The sequence below is a fragment of the Colobus angolensis genome, unplaced genomic scaffold, assembly GCF_000951035.1.
Source record: "Colobus angolensis palliatus isolate OR3802 unplaced genomic scaffold, Cang.pa_1.0 Scaffold413, whole genome shotgun sequence".
Lineage (NCBI taxonomy): Eukaryota > Metazoa > Chordata > Mammalia > Primates > Cercopithecidae > Colobus > Colobus angolensis.
The window spans coordinates 591,696-609,220 of record NW_012117522.1 but is presented as its reverse complement, the minus strand read 5'-3'; the positions used below and the strand labels follow the sequence as shown (position 1 = coordinate 609,220).

General features: G+C 50.6%; 1 protein-coding gene across 2 annotated transcripts in view; it reads left to right on the top strand.

Annotated features, from left to right (window-relative positions):
- The window catches only part of PLB1 (phospholipase B1), a 149,304-nt gene that overhangs the window by 103,374 nt on the left and 28,405 nt on the right, over positions 1–17,525 (top strand). For both annotated transcript variants that reach the window (XM_011956290.1, XM_011956291.1), the window contains 10 exons: positions 464–572; positions 2,627–2,678; positions 3,070–3,150; positions 3,708–3,773; positions 4,611–4,711; positions 5,723–5,804; positions 6,400–6,504; positions 7,602–7,697; positions 8,246–8,317; positions 16,093–16,158. In XM_011956290.1, the coding sequence (XP_011811680.1) occupies positions 464–572; positions 2,627–2,678; positions 3,070–3,150; positions 3,708–3,773; positions 4,611–4,711; positions 5,723–5,804; positions 6,400–6,504; positions 7,602–7,697; positions 8,246–8,317; positions 16,093–16,158 (830 nt within the window). The remainder of the gene's footprint in view (positions 1–463; positions 573–2,626; positions 2,679–3,069; positions 3,151–3,707; positions 3,774–4,610; positions 4,712–5,722; positions 5,805–6,399; positions 6,505–7,601; positions 7,698–8,245; positions 8,318–16,092; positions 16,159–17,525) is intronic.

Here is a 17,525-nt window from a genome sequence, read left to right as displayed (position 1 = left end):
GAGGTGGGTAGAATAAACACTGGATTTAGAGCCTGAAGATCTGGGTTCAGTCTCTGGCTTTCCAATGTGCTTGTCAGGTGATCTAGGACAAGTTACCCACTATTCTTAACCTCGGGTTTTTCCAAGAGGCCCAGGAGGTGCTGAGACAAATTAGGTAGTGACCCTTCAATGCACTGTGAATTGTATTAAAAATGTATTTTTAATGTAATTTAATTGTATTAATACAATTTAATACAAGAGTGAGAGGCTCTTGCCACCCTGGCCCACATAGTCATCAGGTCATTTCAACTTAGGGTGGCTCCAGCTTATGTCCAGGACACACACTGCCTCCCTGCCTCTCCCCCAGGAAGCATGAGGATGATAACACAGCCCACTTTGGGGTCCTAGGTCCCACGGTACCAGAGAAGCTCTCCTGCTTTCTGTTCTGAGCCGTCTGCGTTCTGTTCACCCTCTCCTCTTCCAGATATCCTTCGGGAGTTTAACAGAAACCTCACAGGCTACGCCGTGGGCACGGGTGACGCCAGTGACATGAATGCATTCCTCAATCAAGCTGTTCCTGGAGCAAAGGCTGAGTACGGCATTTGGGGAGGGAGGGAGCCTGCAGGGTAGGGAGTGGAATGCGAATAGTACCCTTTAAGATCATAGTGCTGGCCTCTATGTGCAAAGGGGCACTTAGCCACTTGTGAGGCTCAGGCCGCCCTCTTCCCTGCTGCCCCTGTGACAAAGGTTGTAACAGGCTAGAGAGGCTATGGCCTTGGAGAGATGTGATGCCCCTACAGATTGAACTCCTGACCTTGCCTTTATATGCAGCATGTTCTCATAACTGGATGAATCGACTAACCTTATCCAATGTTTACAACTCACCAAGGCACAACAGTGCTAGAGAGATCCACTCCCCCCAGAACCTCACAAGTGGCAATTCCCCAAAAAGATCAGAGAGGGCCAACCAAATGGATGGGGCAAGCCTTCTGGCCCTAGACGCATCTGGAGTAATGAGTCATGTCCCCTCCTTAGCCCCATGATGGAGCTAACAAGAAATGGAATGGAGAAGCCCAGAGGCACCCAAAGAAGAGCAACTGCCAGCCTCCTGGGATGGTCTCCAAGGGGGCCCCTACCCTGCTCCTAGAGACCCCAGCAGCCTAGGTCTTCTTGCTGTGTGCAGCTCCTGGCTCAGCCATCTGAGCCTCTGTCACATGTCATCTTCTTGCTCAACCTTCTGGTTGAGGGGTGTGGCCCCCAGACCTAATCCCTCAGCCTGGGAGGACTCTTGGTAATAGAAACAGCTGGGGACAGATGGTCCCACCGCCATGTCCTGGGAGTTCACCTTGCTATGGATCCATCCCACCCAGGTCTATAACAGGGCCCTGAACAAGTGGAAGTGGGGAGCTCAGGTGCCTGAAATCTATTCCTTCCACAAATTGTAATTTTTTTTTTTTTTTTTTTTTTTTTGAGATAGAGTCTCATTCCATCAACCAGGCTGGAGTGCAGTGGCACAATCTCTGCTCACTGTAACCTCCGCCTCCTGGGTTCAAGTGATTGTCCTGCCTCAGCCTCCTCAGTAGCTGGGATTACAGCCTTCTACCATCATGGCCAGCTAATTTTTGTATTTTTAGTAGAGACAGGGTTTCACCATGTTGGCCAGGCTGGTCTCAAACTCCTGATCTCAAGTGATCCGCACACCTAGCCTCCCAAAGTACTTGGATTACAGGCGTGAGCCACTGTACCCAGTCTACATTTTTTTTTTCAAAGATGAGATTTCACTCTGTCACCTAGGCTGAGTGCCCTGGCATGATCTCAGTTCACTGCAACCTTCACTTCCCAGGCTCAAGCAATCATTCCACCTCAGCCTCCCTAGTAGCTGGGACTACAGGCATGTACCACTATACCTGGCTAAGCTTTTTGTAATGTTTGTAGAGACAGGGTTTCACCCTGTTGCTCAGGGTGGTCTCAACCTCCTGGGCTCAAGCAATCCACCCACCTCAGCCTCCCAAAGTGCTGAGATTACAGGCATGAGCCACCAGGCCTGCCACCTTCCATAAATTATAAACCCAGTCATATGTAGAGCACATGTGATTCCCTACCTCTTTCTGAAAGAAGCATTTAGACAGGTTTACAAAAAAATATATATATGTACGAGAAAAATCACAGCCATTGGAGGAAATGAAGAAGTAACTGTGTCGATATGAACATTTTTATGGTTATTATGTTTGAGCATCAAACTCAGCTTCCTGGCAGCCAGGGTGAGAAGAGGAAGCATGCTAAAAGTTTCATAGGTCTAATTTTAGGATCTAAACTAGTCTTCCAAAAGAGATGAGTGGTTTCTTCACATGGAATCGTAAAAGCCCTTTTGCATGTGGAGTCCCAGAAAGGAGACCATGAGTAACAAATATAATTGGCAGTACTTTTGATTACGGCTGCAGGACAAACACATCATTGGCTTTTCAAATGATTATCTGTTGTAATAACTTTCCAGAAGAGGCAAGTCGCTCCTGGTCTCTGAGCCTCGGGATCTCTGCCAGCTCATGCAGTGGGGATGATACTGTAGAAGCCGCTGGTTCAGGCCCCCTAGGAGGAAAACTATGGGTACTGTTCCTCAACAGAAGGATGGGTTTTCTCTCTTTCTTAGGGATCTTGTGAGCCAAGTCCAAACTCTGATGCAGAAGATGAAAGATGACCATGTGAGTCAGATTTATGGTTATTTCTAAATATTAATTTTCTAACTCCCTAAAGTTGTCTTCAAATGAAGTGGTCTGCCATGAAAAGCAGTGAGCCCTGTATTATTAGAGACATTCAAGCAGTGGTCGGACAGCCCCCTGACAGAGGTCCTGTGGAGGAGATTATGTCAGTGGGGAGAGCTTTGCTTCTGGGCACAATGACACTGAAAATCCCTCCTGATGCTAAGATTCTGTGGTCTGTAAATAAACCTCTAAAATTCCTTCAGTTCAGAGATACCGATTTCGTTATTTCAAGTGGGCAAGGATGTTATAGAGGATTGACTGGATTTCCTATGGCAGGGATATTTTCATTTCCTTGTTGGAAATTACCAAGCATTTTCCTCCTTCCATATAGAGAGTAAATTTCCATGAAGATTGGAAGGTCATCACAGTGCTGATTGGAAGCAGAGATTTATGTGACTACTGCACGGATTCGGTAATGGGGGCCAGGTCCAGGCCTATGTGTTGTTCCTAACTTTGCCCAGTAGGCATTGGAGATCTTCCCTGAGAACAGTTCCTAAAACCAATCCTAGGATTATCCAGCTACACCCATGTCTACACATATACATATACAACACACACACACACATACTCTTCTTACCCCGCCACCCTCCAGGTTCTTGGCACCATCTCCATGTCCTAGGTGGTGAGGTAGCAGGTGGCAGATATATGGTATTTCTACTCCTCTCTCCTATAACTCCTGAGAATTCAGAAAGAGGAAACTGTAGCAAGCAATTGGAAGGAGGAGTCTCCACTTTCTGCTCCTGAACCAAAGCTCTGGCTGAAGGTTCTAGTCTTCCCACTGACCCATCTTTGACAACAGCAAGTAGTCAACTATTCATCTCAGATTTTGACGTGGTGAGCTGGCCACAGCTGGAGGCTAGAGGGGGAACAAGTCCTCAGGGCTGGAGCCAGAAGGGAAGTTGAGAACTGCCTCCACTGCCCTCTCACCCTAATCAATTTCTCCTCTTCCTCCTTCCTGTCTCTTTCTAGAATCTGTATTCTGCAGCCAACTTTGTTGACCATCTCCGCGATGCCTTGGATGTCCTGCATAGAGAGGTGGGTAGGGGGCTCCCACAAGCTGGTAACAGCTCAAGCATGGTGAGGGTGAAGGTGGATGGGGGGAAAGAATGGGAGAAGAACCCCCTTCTCTCAAGGAGACAGCTAGGGGCATAGGTTCCTTCCGTTTTCAGAACCCCAAGGAAAGCTTATTCTATATGGGATCAGCCCAGAAGGGTCCCAGGTCTGAAGAAGGGAAGGCTGTTCCCCCACCACTACCTGGGACACTGGGTGGAATTGTCTAATGTCTCCCCACTACTATCTGGGACATTTTTTTGGTGGTAGCAGCCAGGTGGCCCCCAGGCTGGGCACTGCATTCTGAGCCACAGGGTGGGTCTAGAGCAAGCTCCTGTCTGGTCCTGCACCCAGCAGCACATTCCCCCTCCACCACCACCACCCTCTGGCAAGGACAAGCTGCCCTGGCTGCCTGACACGGGCACTCTGAGCACCGGATGCTCCCCTGGCGGGCAGAGCCCACGTGCCTACTCAGCAGAGTTAGGCCAGGTTGGGCTGGAGGGAACAGGTCGCCTATCTCACCGAAGGTCATTCTAATGTATCTGGGCTCACTACATGATGGCCAAACAGAGATGATCTCTTAGCCTTTATTGTCCCACTCCAGGAGGTGCCATTGCTGCTGCAGCCCCTTTGGGTGGCACCCATGGAGTTGTGTGATGTACGGCCTGTAAGACCCTACAAGGTAGACCTGTATAGACTCCTCGGAACCCAACTCCAGAAAGACCAAGCTGGATTGCTAAAGGAACTCATTCCTCAGGGCCCTGAGACAGCCCCAGGAAGAAGCCCCCGGAGCCCCCCTCTCATCCGCAGCTTTTCCCTTAGGTGCCCAGAGCCCTGGTCAACCTCGTGGACTTCTTGAACCCCAGTGTCATGCGGCAGGTGTTCCTGGGAAACCCGGACAAGTGCCCAGTGCAGCAGGCCAGGTAGGCAGGTCCTGGCTGTCCCCACACTGGAGATGCCCTCACCTCCTGGTCTGGCCCACAGGCAGTGGTGCTGCCTCAGGGTCTTTGTGACTTGGTCTATCCATGTGTCCAAGTCTGTAAAGGATGACTTCTGCCAGAACGATCCCCTTCCGGGAGACTGGAGCCATGACTCCCCTGTTACCCAACCTCAAGGTGCCTGGCAGGAACTTCTGTGATACCAGGCAGCCACAGAGGGGGGGGATCAAAGTTGGGACAGAGGCTGGTGTCTGAGAGACAGGATAGCCCAGACGGAACATGGGCAGTGGTTAGGGATGTAGACATGTGTGGTCAAACTGTAACAGAAAGCAAGGAAAAGGTATGAGCAACTCAGTTACCTTCAGGGGAAGAAGAGAATTAGGAGGGACACAGGGAGTTTCAAACTGGGAATGTTTTGTTTCTTAAACTGGGCCATAAGTACATGGGTGTGTGTTTTGTTGTTCTTTGTATTTTACACATCTATTTACTTAGCAATCTCACAGAACTTCCTGTGTACCGGGCATTGTTTCAAGTGCTTTAGAAATCTCTCTTTTAAGTAGATGTGATGGGTGTGAAAAGGGCACTTACGTGAATGAAGGAGAGGTCTAGGGCATAGCATCAGAGGCCCAAAAATACCAGCTCCAACACCAGAGGATGCATTTTCTTTTTAATTAAACACTAAATTTTCACTGCCCAAATTCATTTGCTCAGCTGAGTAATCAGTTGCAGGCCCAGCACCTGCAGTCCAACACTTGTGCTCTATTGGTTTGAGAGGGTCCTCATTCCCACAGCGGCTCCCTCCCTTGGGCTTTCTCCAATGCCCCTGTCAGGCCTGAAGCCTGCCCCTGAGCATGTGCGCCAGAGCTCAGGACTTCAGTGCTCCTAAACCAGGGTGGGAGGGAGCCTCTCCACCCCTCCCCTGAACCTGGGCAATCAGAACCAGCACCTGATGGAAGCCTAGGCTCTGGGACCTCCTGCCTCCCTATCTTTGTGCAGCGTTTTGTGTAACTGCGTTCTGACCCTGCGGGAGAACTCCCAAGAGCTGGCCAGGCTGGAGTCCTTCAGCCGAGCCTACCAGGTAAGACCAAGAAGGGACCATCCTGTGTCCTCTCCCCCACGCTCACTCTGACACACAGCCCAGAGCCCCCAGGGAAGGAAGAGCTGGTCAGGGCTTGCGGGGAGACGGGGAGCACCCTGGTTCCCTTCCTCTGTCTCGCGTCACTGTGGTGTCTCAGGCCCCCTGGTTGGAATCATCCCAGTAGGATCCAGGTGGGAAAGCCCTCATGGCCCAGCTACCCTTGAGGGCTTAACCCCAACTCCTGGCCCGTAGCCCTGGATGCCTCATGAGACCCCCCTTTCCCTCCCCCACACTCCCACTCCAAAGGCAGGTGCCGAGCCTCTGGAGGGTCTTCCCAGGTTTTTATCCCTTTTGGGACTTCCTGCCTAGCCCTTCAGAGACAGTAGTCTACTTACCATCAATACAAAAAGGTGACCCAACCTGTTTCCAAATTCTCGAAAGGGACTTGCCATCAGGTGTGTTTGTGTTCTCAAGGGAAAGGCTGAGTCGGCCCCTTCATCTAGGGAGATGGGCTGCCCATCACCCCTGCTCTTGCCTCACTGGGCCCTGGGCCCACCCAGGGCCTGTGCTGAAGACCCTGTGCGTGTGTCCCCAGAGCAGCATGCGTGAGCTGGTGGAGTCAGGCCGCTATGACACACGGGAGGACTTTTCTGTGGTGCTGCAGCCCTTCTTCCAGAACGTCCAGCTCCCCGTCCTGGCGGTATGTCCCCTGCCCTCACCCATGGTGCTCTTTTAGAGGAAGAAATTCAAGGCAGAAATGCCATTTGCTTCCATGAGCATGTGCATAAAATGGGAAAGACACAGCTTTCCAGGGGCTGTGCTGGCAGGTGCAGGCTCCCTGAATGCCTGAGCCGTATCCGTATGTGTGAGGCTCCCATGACCCCTGTAACAGCCTCCATTGTGTTGAGCAACTACTAGTGCCAGGCACTGTGCTTTCCAAAAATAAAATTGTCACATCTGTCTTTGGAAATGAGTGTGATCATCCGCATGGAACACAGGTGTAGAGATGTGAAGCGTCCTTCCTAAGATCATTTAGGAAATGAGGGACAGGGAGGCCGACACGAACACAGCCAGCTCCAGATGACTAACTTTCTGCCACACACGTGGTCTCTCTCGTGTGCAGCACTGCGGTTATAAGGGAGCATTCTGGGGGTTCTCTGTTTCCACCCGGGCCATGCCCTTTGCCTGGCACTTCCACTCTGAACAGAACAGATCTGTGAGTGGACCCAGTGAGGACTGAGGTCTGTTCCCCTGGGTTGCCATCCCAAGAGGCTCACCTAACTGGAGGGAAGTGGGAAGGAGAGCAGCTCTATGCACCCCCAGCACCTCCAGACGAAGAGGCTGGTGTCAGGAGACCCAGCTACGCAGGCCTTCCCCAAGGCTTTGTTCCATTCTCCCCACCAATACCAGCAGGACCAGCAGACCAAAAGCTGGGAAGTCGCTTTTCCCATCTGGCTGACCAAGACTCTCTGCGGGACCAGGATCTCACTCCTTCATCCATGGCATGGCCTCAGGCATCACATGAATGTGCCCCAAAATAAATGACACTTTTCTAATTAAATAAGGGGCACTTATAGGGTCAAAAAGGAAGGTTAGGGGTTGGGGTTACCCGAAACTATTATTTGTGGGATCGCCCTCATCTGTCTCTTAAGGTGAGAGGGCCCTGTAGGGGCTGGTGACCTGGAGCACTCCCAGAGGAAGGAAGGTGTGGAGTGGTCAGTCCCAGGGGCCAGGCCTGCTGGTGGTGGCTCCCTCTGAAGCAATAGGATCTTGAGGGGGTATGTTGGTCTCTTTCAGGATGGGCTCCCAGATACGTCCTTCTTCGCCCCAGACTGCATCCACCCAAGTCAGAAATTCCACTCCCAGCTCGCCAGAGCCCTTTGGGCCAATATGGTAAAATAAGTGGGATGTCCCTTGTTCCCTGGGGTTCTAGTCTAGGGCAGAGCACCAGCCCCTACAGAATGGAGCCTTGCAAGTGAGGCTGAGGGGGCAGTGGCTGGCACATCTGTAGACGTCTATGTGGCTGGAAATGTGGAGTCCTTAAGAGCCTGCTCGGCCTGAGCTCGGCTGCACCCTCTCCTCAGAGCTTTGAACTCTGAGGAGGGGCCTCTCTACAGAAACGCAAGCCAAAAATCCCACGTTCATTCAACTTTCCCTGTGTGCCAGCCACCATGTCAGGGAGTTTAAGCCATGTTATCTCATTTACGGCTCTCCACATCCCTGCTAGAGAAGCATGACGAGTCTCCGAGGAAGCTACTCCCAGAGAAGCAAAGCGACTGGCCCAAAACCCCACGGCTGGCAACTGGCAGAGCCAGAAGCGGGAGCCAAGCCCCCCTGAAATTGAGTTCTGAGCTTTCCCCACTGCAGGATGCTGCCAGGGAATGTTCACTTCCATGGAAACAAACCACTACACCCGTGTCTCTCTTTTCTTCCCTGATCAGCTTGAACCACTTGGAAGCAAAACAGAGACCCTGGACCTGAGAGCAGAGATCCCCATCACCTGCCCCACTCAGGTAAGAGGGGAGGACCTGCCTGGCTCCTCTCCACAAACCAGGGCACACAGTTCACCCTTCCCACTTCGTCTTCCACCCCAGCTTCCTCAGCACCCGTCTCGCCCCCTTACTGACACCTGAGAGATTTGGAGGATGGAGGGGAGTCCATGAGAATGGACAGGGAAGGCGAGAGGGGAGACAAGAGTGCAGCCGCCACTGGGAACAGGAGACGCACCAGGGAGAGGAGGCCCAGGCCCCAGCAGAAGGAGGGGATCCTGGTGAGAAAAGTGGGCTCTTGAGAGAGGCAATCGGGATGCCAGGAAAATGGCAGGAAGGCTTCTTTTAGCAGCAGTGTTTGGGGCAGATGAAAAAGTCTGACTACAGGCTAGAGGGCCCAGGCAGGACCCCGGCAGGCTCAGGAGCTGTGGCTGGAGACAGGAGAGCCTGGATTAGGGAGATTCCACAAGGAAAGGATCACAGAGGAGAGCAGCAAAGGGCAGAGCCCAGAGCTGTATGGAGGAGGGACGAGGATGGACCTACAAGGACACGACAGCTACAGGCTCCTTTTAAGGAGGAATCTGTAAGTGGTTGTTCAGCTTGACTTCAGGGCTGGGGTGGGGGCAGGTTCTCAGCCACATTGTCTTCAGCTCCTGTTTCTAGGCCCTGTCTTACGGCTTTTTAACCAAATAAGGCCAAGACCAGAGAACCCTCAGCAGCAATAAAAGCAGAAAGCCTGACCCAATCTGGGAGGCTGGGTTTCCCTCCTAGGTTGGCCACACCACCCTCTCCCACCCTCCCTGCTGGGGAATGGACCTGCAGCTCCCCCGTGTGTCTGCTGGGAATCCTGAGAGAGTGGGCACCCCTGTTCACTGCCTGCTCCCTGTCGGCTGCCTGCCCTACCCCAGTCCTGGGCTCAGGCTCAGTCTCGTGTGCCATCAGGAGAGCAAGAATGGCAGGAAGAGGGGATGGGAAGTGAAGATAGTCGTAGCAGAGGGCTCAGTTGCTGGGTCTTGTGCTTGGAGCTAAGGAGATTGTCAGATTCTGCAACAACTAGTGCAACACAGATGCCTCTATTCCAGGTGGTCAGATGCTGGCCAAAGGCCTGGAGCAAAACCTTAGAGGCCCCTACTGTGCCAGGTGTAAACTCTTTAACTGCTTTCCTAAGAATGCCTGGGGGTTCTAGGGGAGAAGCCAGGGAACGTGAGTAGTGGGGGCATTTGGGGACTCAGAAATACCCACCATAAGCCATACTGTAGGTATTTCAATATTTTACCAGCCCTGTAGCCATACTGAATATCAGCCATGGAGCGCCCTTTCCAAACTGTCCACTCCCCTTCCATTACATAACAAAAGCAGCCATCATTTGCTCTTTCTTTCAACAAACGTGTATTGACTACTGAGTTGGAGCCTAAGCCCCGGGTCAGGGAGAGCCCTGTCACCGTGGGCTTCAAGGCAGCCGCTTCCAGGCTCTGCCCCAGATCAGGCAGAGACCCCCAAAAGGAGGCTGCTCCACCCAGCAGCATCTTAAGCACAGTGGGCTCAGCGCCTCCCTTCTAGACAGAGCCTGATGGAGCCACTGCACTGATTTGCAGAGGTGAGCAGATCCAGCCTCGTGGAACCAGTAGAAGCCCAGCCCGGGTGAAGGTGTTGCTAAGCAACCTTGGAGCTGGTTCTGAAAGGGTCCATCTGTTGGCCAGCCCAACTTCACTGCGTTCTGAGCATTCTGCATTCCTCGGGTCCCATCTGCTCCCTCCCATGTGCCTTGGAGTGATATAAAAGTCCACCAGCATCTCAGTGTGAGCTGACAGGGGCCAGGCAGCACATATTTTTGTCCTAGATGTATCTAAACATAGAGGCAACAGGCGACAGGCAGGACGCAGTGGGGGGCGGGAGGCAGGAGGCCGAGATGGCTGTGAGCATGAGCTTTCTCAGCCTCCTCCCATCCCCAGTCTAACTGCTCATACACTCTGCGAGCCAGGTAGGGTGACTTAACAGCATACCGTGGATTTCTGTTGTACTTTCAAGTTGGACAGTTCTTTTACAGCCAACTTTTGACTAACCATTCTGTGGACTGAGCCTATACTCTGCCTTAATGGGCTTTCTGCCCAGTCCCTTCCTAACCCCAGGGCAGCTGGCTGAATGCCTGGTCCTTTTTTCAGCTTTCATTCTTCTTGACCTCTCTGAAGCCCTTGTCAAAGGTCACCACCTCCCCCTTGAAATTCACTCCTTCCTGGGTTTGTGGACACTGAATTGCCTTTATTTTTCTGGTCTTCTGGTTGCTGCCTTTAGTGACCCTCCTCCTCCCTTTCCCCAGTCTTGAAAATGTAGATATTCTCCAATTTTCATGTCTCCATTCTGTTTTCTTTCCTTTTTCACTCGCTTTTTGAAACAGGGTCTTGCTCAGTCTCCCAGGCTGAAGTGAGTGGAACAATCACAGCTCACTGCAGCCTTGAACTCCTGGGCTCAAACCATCCTCCCACCTCAGCCTCCTGAGTAGCTGGGACTGCAGGCATGCACCACCATGCCCAGCTAATTTTGGTTTGTTTGTTTGTTTGTTTTGGTAGAGGTGGGGTCTTGCCATGTTGCTCAGGCTGGTTTTGAACTCTGGACTCAAGTGATCTACCAGCCTCAGCCTTCCAAAGAGCTGGGATTACAGGTGTGAGCTGCTGTGCCTGGCCTCTGTTTTCTTTTCTCTGTCTCCACATCCTTTCACTCTGAGACATCCATTTTCAGGATTTCCTGTGAAATTTCTTTGTGCTGGATTCCTCAGTCTCTCAATCTGTGTCTTCATTTCTTCTTTCCCGAACTCCAATCCTCTATTTCCGACCTTTAAAATACATTTCTCCTTGGATGCTGTATATGGTATAAGGCTACCCAAAAGGCAGATTAATGTGTGATCAAGCAGGAGGGGCGCTGAAATAAGTTCATGTATTACACCCTGTCTTTTCTCGTAAGAAAAAGCAGAAGTCTGTCAAATTCCCTTGAATTTAGTTTGCTGTTTAGCAGTGGTTTTGTATTGAATTACATAAGTGACATTGTTATCTTTTTGATGCTCAGAGCTTCTAAATCTAATCCTGCCATGACCCCACCACCATCCATCTCATGCTTCACATTCATTCAAAAAATAATTTTCTGAGCAAGGAGTGTCTAAATAGGAACTAATTCTTTGTCTTCCCAAACTCTCTGCTCCTTAGGATTTCTCTATTTCTGTCAGTGTCATTGGAGTTTTCAAGTTCTGCAGGCATGAAATGTCAGGGACCCTATCCAACAGGATTCTTACCAGTCCTCCAGAATCTAATAGGATTCTTCCCACCTGGCCCTCTTCCCATTCCCACTGCCACTGCAGGGGCTCAGATCCTCATCACTTTGCACGTTAAAGGCTAACTAGTCCCACCTTCCCACCCATGAAACAATAGACTTACGTAATCTTAGGTTCTCAGTGGGGAGGGCCTTAGACTTCTGTGGATGCAGTCTCTCAGAGAATAATGGAATTCTTCTACCACATCCCTCCCAAGACACCCTATGGCCTCTGCTTAAATGTTCACAGTTTTTTTTTTTTTTTTTAGTTTAGTTTACTTTAAGTTCCAGGATACATGTGCAGAAGGTGCAGGTTTGTTACAGAGGTATACATGTGCCATGGTGGTTTGCTATACATATCAACCTGTCATCTAGATTTTAAGCTATGCATGCATTAGGTATTTGTCCTAATGTTCTCCATCCCCAAATGTTCACACTTTCTTAAGGTGAACTTTCAAACCACCTGTAATCAGTGTAGGTAGGAACCAGCACTTTTTTTTTTAATTAATAGTGATGGGGTCTCACTCTATTGCCCAGGCTGGTCTCAAACTCCTGAGCTCAAGCAGTCTTCCCACATTGGCCTCCCAAAGTGCTGGGATTACAGGTGTGAACCACCACACCCGGTGCTAGCACTTTTTGAATAGAATGGGATAGAAAACCTCATAGGGGCCGGGCGCGGTGGCTCACGCCTGTAAACCCAGCACTTTGGGAGGCCGAGACAGGCGGATCACGAGGTCAGGAGATCGAGACCATCCTGGCTAACACGGTGAAACCCCGTCTCTACCAAAAAATACAAAAAAAACACTAGCAAGGCTAGGTGGCGGGCGCCTGTAGTCCCAGCTACTCGGGAGGCTGAGGCAGAAGAATGGCATAAACCTGAGAGGTGGAGCTTGCAGTGAGCTGAGATCCGGCCACTGCACTCCAGCCCGGGCGACAGAGCGATACTCCATCTCAAAAAAAAAAAAAAAAAAAAGAAAACCTCATAGGACATCCCATGAAATACCATTATGTCCTTCTGCCTCTGACTGCCACCACCCAGCTGAGAGTCGTCTCAGTTCCAACCACTCGTTGCACACATGGCTGCCAACCCCTGCCTCATACGGGTATTTCTCCTTGGAATGTGGCCCCCTGTAAGGTGGCGACTGTACATCTGGTTTCATCCAACCAGCACAGAAGAGAAGAAAATCACGCCTCCTTCCCTGTGGAACGTTACACCTAGTAATGCAGCCAGGATGTTAATGGCCTTGTCCCGCAGCCACTGACTCATGTTGCTGACTCACATCAGGAGGCTGTCTGGGCTCTGCCTCCCCAGGCAGCCCACACCATCTTTGCATGGCTGGAACTACTAGACCGGTTCCTTGCGCTACCATTCAGTTGGCCCCCCCTTTTACTCACGGGGGCTCCAAACCTAGCCTTCAAGAGCCAGTCAGGCTCCATCGAACCCGTCTTTCACGTCATCTGCTTGGCTCCAGGCCTTTAAACCACTCTGACTCATGCATGTACCAAGTGGTCAATGGTCAATAAACCCAGCTAAAAACAAGCCCAATAAAACCCAATAAAAACCCATTAGACAGGGACATAGGAGTTGGGAAAAAAAGAAAAGAAGGGGAGTGGGGAGGAAGCCCTGAGGCACCCGCCACAACCCTGGGCTGTTACTGTTGTCGCCATGGCCTCAGTCTGTAACACAGTCTAGTGTCTCCTTGACTTCTGGCCCTCTAGCTCTGCCTCCTTTTCCCCAACCTGTAGATCTTGTGATCAAACAGATTCAGTGAAGCACACTCTCCAGTTGCACTCACAGCACTTCCAAAAAGGTCAGGTTTGTCTTTCCCTCAGTGCCTCCCATGCTGGTCACGGTAGGACTGGCTCCAGCCGCTGGACTCTAAGCCCAGTCTGGGCTCCTTTGAAGTGCAGGGAGAATGCCACTGAGTCTTGTCTCTGAGGACCCTACATCTCCACATCTTGCCACAGTTCCTCAGCAGGTGCTGCACTGATTGGCCACGCCGTTCTCTGATGCTTCACGGCCTCAGCTTCTCAAGTCTGTCTCCCCACCTGAGCCAGTTGTCTCTTTCTCTCCTCCCCTCATCCTGGCACCTAGAAACGCTCTCTAACGCTTCAGCTGCTCAACCAGCATGGGTCAGTTATTTATAGAATGCTCCCAGATCACCCTCTCTGTTGGTGAATGCTGAGGGAATGCTAACTGTTAACCCGAGACAAGCCCAAGTAGCTACATGGACCTGTCACCATAAGCCCTCTTCTGTCTTATGCTGTTGTAGGTGGTCCAGGGCTCACTTCTCCCACTTGGCCCTGAGTACCTCTCCTTGAAAGGATGTCAGGGGCCGGGCACGGTGGCTCATGTCTGTAATACCAGCACTTTGGGAGGCTGAGGCAGGCGGATCATGAGGTCAGGAGATCGAGACTATCCTGGCTAACATGGTGAAACCACCGTCTCTACTAAAAATACAAAAAACAAAAAAAAAATAATAATAGCCGGGTGTGGTGGCAGGTGCCTATAGTCCCAGCTACTTGGGAGGCTGAGGCAGGAGAATGGTGTGAACCCAGGAGGCGGAGATCGCGCCACTGCACTCCAGCCTGGGCGACAGAGCAAGACTCTGTCTCAAAAAAAAAAAAAAAAGAAAAAAGAAAGGATATCCGTTACCAGCCCCTGTTTCAGACAGGAATGCTGAGACCAGAGGAAAGGGAAGACTTGTCGGGTGCCTCAGGGAACCAGGATCTGAGCTGGGGGCTGAGAGCTCTGTGTGGGTGGACTCTGTCCTTCCAGTCTCTGCTGAGTCCTTCTCTTCCTTTCCCGCTGTCTGACCAACAGGGTTTTTGTTGGCCTGACCTCCAGTGTGAGGAATGGAACCAGGCAAGAGGCCTGTCCGGTCAGCTCTGGCCCTAGTTGGGCATTCATCACTTGTTCCCTAACCTGGAAGCAGTCCCTTCCTCACTCAGGCTCAGCTTCTGCTCATCTGTAAAGTGGGGCAGTTGGAGGGTGCAAAGTTAGTCACCTTTGACAATGCCAGGCAAGAATATGGTTGTGTACGTGTGGTCAGGTATGAGACAAGATCACTTTTCCAACATTCTGGTTTTCCCTTTCCTTTTTTTTGAAACAGAGTCTTGCTCTGTCACCCAGGCTGGAGTGCACTGGTAAGATATCAGCTTACTGCAACCCCTGACTCCCAGGTTCAAAGAATTCTCGTGCCTCAATCTCTCAAGTAGCTGTGATTACAGGTGTGTACCACCACACCTAGCTAATTTTTTTTTTTTTTGTATTTTTAGTAGAAACAGGGTTTCACCATGTTGTCCAGCCTGGTCTCGAACTCCTGGCCTCATGTGATCAACCCCCACTTGGCCTCCCAAAGTGCTGGGGTTACAGGTGTGAGCCACTGCACCCAGCCTAAATTTTTTTTTTTTAATTGAAACAGAATCTCACTCTGTTGCCCAGGCTGGAGTACACCGACACAATTATAGCTCACTGTAACCACAAACTCCTGGGTTCAAGGAATCCTTCTGCCTCAGCCTCTTGAGTAGCTAGGACTACAGGCACATGCCACCATGTTGAGCTAATTTATTTTTGTAATTTGTTGTAGAGATGGGGTCTTGCTATGTTTCCCAAGCTGGTAGTAAACTCTTGGCCCCAAGCAATCCTCCTACCCTGGCCTCCCCAAACGCTGGGAATCCAGGCATGAGCCACAGTGCCAGCCTGGTTTGTTCTGCTTGTTCCCATTTTATTCCCAAATTTTCAGACCATGGGCTTACTACTCCACTGAGCACATTTTGTGGGAGTCTTCATAGCCCTGGGCCCAGTTAATGTTTCCTGATCTCAGTCTTATCAACTTGATCTTGCTTCCCTGTCATTTTTACGTTTTCTCATTAACTTTCTCCCCATTTCTCCTTTGTCTGCTTCCTTCTTCCTTCTTTAATTAACCCCTTACCTGCAACTGGGTGGACTTGGGTTCTTGACTGGGCTTGTGTGAAAACTGATTGTGAAACAGATAGGTAAGTAGAGGATGTTTTACAAAAAAAAAAAGACTAAGATACAGGAACCCAACCTAAAGAGGATAAGACATGTAATTCAAAGGAGGCAGAACGAAAAAACATAACAGATATTCAAATATATTGATAATCATAATACTTTCTGGAAGAGAAAAAAAATGCTGAAACATGAATCCCTTGCTAGAGAAATGACAAAGCCAAGAAAATAGATAGGTCTGAGGATTAGGGAGCTGTGCAGTTGCTGGGAGGAACACAGAAGTGCAGACCCCAGACTACAGTGGGTATGAAACCCTCTGCGCACCTTGTGTTGTCCATCCCTTGCCAGAGCTGTTATGTAAAACCCTCTGGGGAACGAACGAAATTATGTTTATATAGTTCTTTCTATATAAGTGCAGAAGAATCATGTTAAATAAGCCTACAGGGCAGGGTTGTTAGTTTTTCTCCTTCTCAAGCAAACTTCGGTGCTGTCAGATAACCTCTCCATGTGGTTTCTTTTCTCTTAGAACGAGCCCTTCCTGAGAACCCCTCGGAACAGTAACTACACATACCCCACCCAGCCAGCCATTGAGGTAACCCCTGACTCACATCGGCGTCTCTCAGACACAAACCATTTCCACCTGCCAGGGACTCGGGTGTGGTACAGGTTTCAGAGTGTTCACTGAAGCAGAAATGTGCTTCTTACATACTGGGGATTGGAATGTACAGAAAAGGCTCCCGAACCACGAAGCCCCAGGATTGCCCTAACATGTTCTCAAGTTGCTTACCTGACGTCAGCCCCCAAGCAGAGGAAGTGCCTGTGGATTGATTTTCTTCGACCTTGGCAATCCTGGGCTCACAGACATGGTTACTGCTTAAGCAGCTCAGCCTCTCAAGAGGGAGAGGCTGCGGGTGTGATGTGGCGTTGACTTCTCAGAAGATGAAAGCTGAGTGCGAGGGAACTGCAATTCCAGGGGTGGGGCCCAAAAGGAAGTGGAGGCGTGTTCGTGTTCATGTTCATGTTCATGTTCATGTTCCTGTGGGCCCCTAGGCCTTGTCTGGTTCAAGTCAGTCATTCTAGTGCTGAGGATTCAGAGCCCATGGTTAATTCCACTGGATGAACCATGTCTGTGGGCCTAGGACGGCCACTGCAAAGACGGCCTGGACGACCCTGGACTACACCATGACTGGCAGTCAGGCCTGGTCCAGATCAGGTCTGTTGGTCACCAGGATAGGGTTCGACCAGCAGTTTCGGTTTCACACCTATATTATATCCAGTCTCATGCTGGGGGCTAGAAGGCATGCAGAGAAGTATCGAACATGGTCCAGACCAGGAGAAGTGAGAGCCCAGTGGAGTTTCACAATTATTGAGCACACACTATGTGTCAGACACTATTCCAGGAAGACAGAAGTGTCAACCAGACAGATGGTTCCCGGCCCTCACGTAACTTACAATCTACAGAGAAAGGCATCTTATGTACATGGCTAGGCATGGTCATTTCAGATAGTGATGACAGCTCTGAGGAGGGTGATGGGGCCGGGGCAAGGGAGGCACATTCAGGTGCACCGTGCAGTCCAGGCCTCTCTAAGGGGAGATTTAAACTGAGAAATGCATAATGAAGAGATACTTGCTACACAGAGAGCCAGAAACACAGTCCCAGGCAGAAGGACCATGGACCACACAGGCTCAGAAGTGAGACTGTGTTGGGTGTATTTGGGGAAGAGAGAGGTGGTCAGAGTGACTAGGGGCATGAGAATGAGGTGGAGAGTAGGGGAAATGAGATCAGGAGTGCCAAGAAGCCAGATCACACAAAGCCTGAATTCCTGAGTAAAAACATTGGATTTCAAGTGGAAAAAGGTGGGAAGCCATTGGTGGTCTCAGGAGAGAGTGACATGATCTGGTTCATGTCTTTCAAAGATCTCCCTGACTGCTATCTGTAGAATGGACTGGGCATCCGCA